The 2875-nt window shown below is 71.1% G+C and overlaps 1 protein-coding gene across 1 annotated transcript in view; it reads right to left on the bottom strand.

Moving 5' to 3' along the window:
* Positions 1-59: 59 nt before the first annotated feature.
* The window catches only part of METRN (meteorin, glial cell differentiation regulator), a 4794-nt gene continuing 1978 nt past the window's right edge, over positions 60-2875 (bottom strand). Inside the window, exons 2-4 of the mRNA XM_026063846.1 lie at positions 1539-1966; positions 824-883; positions 60-376 (exon numbers count right to left, since the gene is read on the bottom strand). Of these exons, the coding sequence (XP_025919631.1) occupies positions 60-376; positions 824-883; positions 1539-1966 (805 nt within the window). The remainder of the gene's footprint in view (positions 377-823; positions 884-1538; positions 1967-2875) is intronic.

Genomic DNA, 2875 nt, shown 5'->3' with positions numbered 1-2875 from the left:
TCTCGCCCCCCGGAGCCCCCCGGCCCGGCCGCGCGCCGGCCCCGCTCGCCTCCCCGCGCTCAGTCCGAGGGGAACTCGCAGGGGTTCTGGCGCGCGTGCCGGGCGCCCGCGTAGATGCGCTGGAAGTCCTTGTAGCGGGGGGCGCAGCTGAGCCAGGCCTCGCCGAAGTGCAGCCACCCCGTGAAGAGGAAGGTGCCGGGGCCCGGCTTGACGCCGCAGCGCAGCGGCGTGCGGATGCTGCCCGCCGCCTTGCCCGCCTTGCCCACGGGCTGGAACAGCGGGAACTTCTGCCGGTGGATGCGCGTGGCGCTCACGCCGATGACCGACTCCTGCAGCTCGGCGTCGTTGGAGACGCTCCGGATGCTGCCGCGGACCACTGCGGGCGAAGGAGCGCGGGGAGGTGAGGGCGGCGCCGGCGCTGCGCGGGGCCCCCTGTGCCGGGCTGCTCGGCTTCGGCCGCGCTGCCGGAGGCGCACGGGGTTTAGCGAAGGGGAAGGATGGATTTGCCCATTTTCCGGCAAGGAAGGCCAAGGCCGGCTCTGTGTTTGACTCCCCTGTTGCTTCRGCAACTGGGGCTCCCGCTGGGGCCGTCCTGCCCCGGCGCCCGGCCGCTTCGCCCCTTCTGGCGCGGGGCAGGCGAGGGGCCGGGGATGGCCATGGGGGGCGCGAGCTCTGCCGGGCACCGCGGCAGGGTGCTCAGCCTCTTTGGAGGCCTGGGGCTCCACGGTCTGAGCTCCCTCCCTTGCACTCAAGCAGACAGGGGCCCCCCGGAGCTGCTGCGGACGGAAGAGGGAGAAAGGGCCTCCGAGGAGGCTGGACTCACCAAAGTCACTAGTGCAAATGGCCATCAGGATCTCGGTGTCGTTGCACGGCCGGCACGCCCCTGCAAAGGCCAAGCACAGCGCGGTGACGGCGCTGCGAGCCCCGGTGCCCCGCAGCGAGCGCAGCCCCGGCCAGCCGGGCTCTCCCGTGCCCCTGCCAAGCCCAGCTCCAGGCGCCCGCCGGGGCTGGGGCTGAGCGAGGACCCGGGCCACGTGTGGCCCTGCTAGGCTGCAGCGCTCAGCCCCGGCACGGAGGGCAGGCGACAGGGACGGGCGCTGCATCCGCCGCTCGCCGCGGGCAGACATCGAAACCCCATTCCCGCCRGCATTGCCCTGGCTCCGCGTCAAAGTCGCTGCAGGCTCAGCACTGCTGGGCCGGTTCGAGATGAGCCGGGAGCGAGCGGGGATGGGCGTCAGGGCCGCGGCGGAGCTGGCCCCTCCATCGCCTCCTCCGAGGGGCTGGTTTCTCACCCCAGCTCCCAGGAAGGGGCCAGAAGGCGAGACTGGGGGCCAAGATCCCTCCCCACCGCCTGCCCCTCAAGGAAGCAGGAATTTTAACCCCATTTTAGAGATCGGAGCTGAGGCTGCCCAGCTGGCTGGTGAAACCAAGGGGCTGAAACACCTTTGGCCCCACGAGGCTAAGTGACTTGGCCAAGGCCAGGCGGCGAGCGGGAGGCAGGGGCCCCCGGTGCCGCGCTCGCTCCCGCCGGGGCTCACCTTCGCCGCCGGCGCTGCTGGAGGGCAGGGCGAGGCGAGCGCGCCAGTCGCCCCGCAGCTCGTAGCGGAAGGCGGCGATGCGGCGGCTGATGTCGCGGTGCGGGGTGGACTGCAGGAAAAGGGCCACCTTCTCGCGGGGCAGCCAGCTGAAGCAGCGCACGCGGGGCCGGAGCACCGCRTCCGCCTCTGCCAGCAGCAGCTCCAGGACGCCGTCCCTCTCCAGGTAGATCTGCGCCCCCCGGAAGGTGCCGGAGGGCTTGATGCAGGCGGTGAGGTGCCGGGGGCTCCTGCCCGGGCCGGCGGCCGCCGTGGGCAGGCGGGGCGCGAGGCTGAGGCGCAGCGCCCCGGTGGGGTAGAGCCATTCCAGCGAGCCCTCGGCGCAGTGCAGGGAGAGCTGCTCCACGCTGCCCGCCTCCTGCGACAGGCCGCTGCGAGGGACAAGGAGGCCGCGTCAGCCCGGGGCGCCTGGCACCCGCGCCGGGGTGCTGCAGGGGATGCCGCTCTCCCGGGCACCGAGCGGAGCGGGCACCCAGTCCTGGCCGCTTGCCTCGTGCCTGCTGCGTGGGTGCCAGCCCGACGGCACCCTCCTGGGGACCGGGCACCTGTGGGGACCCTGCGTGGGTGCCTTTCCCACGGGGCTCCCCGCTCGGCGCGCGCGTGGGATCCCACAGTTCCTCTATTGCAAACGCTGCCCGTGGGCATTTTCCCTGTGGTCACGATGTCCCTAACTCAGCAGGATTTTCACCAGCACAAGAGCTGGCACCTGCCCGGCCACAACCTCGGGGGCATCCGAGGGAGGGAGATGAAAACTCAAAGGAAAAGGATCACGCACTCAATGCGCCCCTCTGATCTGGGCTAAATCTTAAGATTTTGGGGGCGGTTCGTGTCTGTGGAGCCACGGCTCCTTCCTGGCAGCCGAGGCTGCCGGTTGCACAGCTCTCCTCCGCACCCGGCATGGCTCCCGCTCCCCTGCCCCCTCCCTTCGGCCGATTAGGAAAGGGAAACCTCGAGTGGGTCCTGCCGGATGCTGGGGAGGTTTATGCGGTTTATCTCCGGGTCTGGCTTGTGCTAAACACACCAGGGTCCAGAGTCAGGGCTTGGCTGGCTTTTTAATTGCGTTTCTAGGGGTTTTTTGGAGAAAGAGCGGCAGGAGGCTTTCGCAGCGCTGGGTTTGCACCGTGCTGGCCCTTTCCTCCTCCTCAGCCTCGGCCAGGCAAGGGCAGCGCCATCCCGGGCCTCGCGGCGGCGCCGGGCCTCGCCTCCCCGCCTGCTCCTACCTGTTGCGCGAGGAGGCGGCGAGCGCTGCGGCGAGCGAGGCGGCGGCGGCGGCGGCGGCG

Source organism: Apteryx rowi, unplaced genomic scaffold (genome assembly GCF_003343035.1).
Source record: "Apteryx rowi isolate R43461 unplaced genomic scaffold, aptRow1 scaffold_202, whole genome shotgun sequence".
Taxonomy (NCBI): domain Eukaryota; kingdom Metazoa; phylum Chordata; class Aves; order Apterygiformes; family Apterygidae; genus Apteryx; species Apteryx rowi.
The sequence above is the reverse complement of the archived record's forward strand: the minus strand, read 5'-3'. Positions and strand labels throughout refer to the sequence as shown.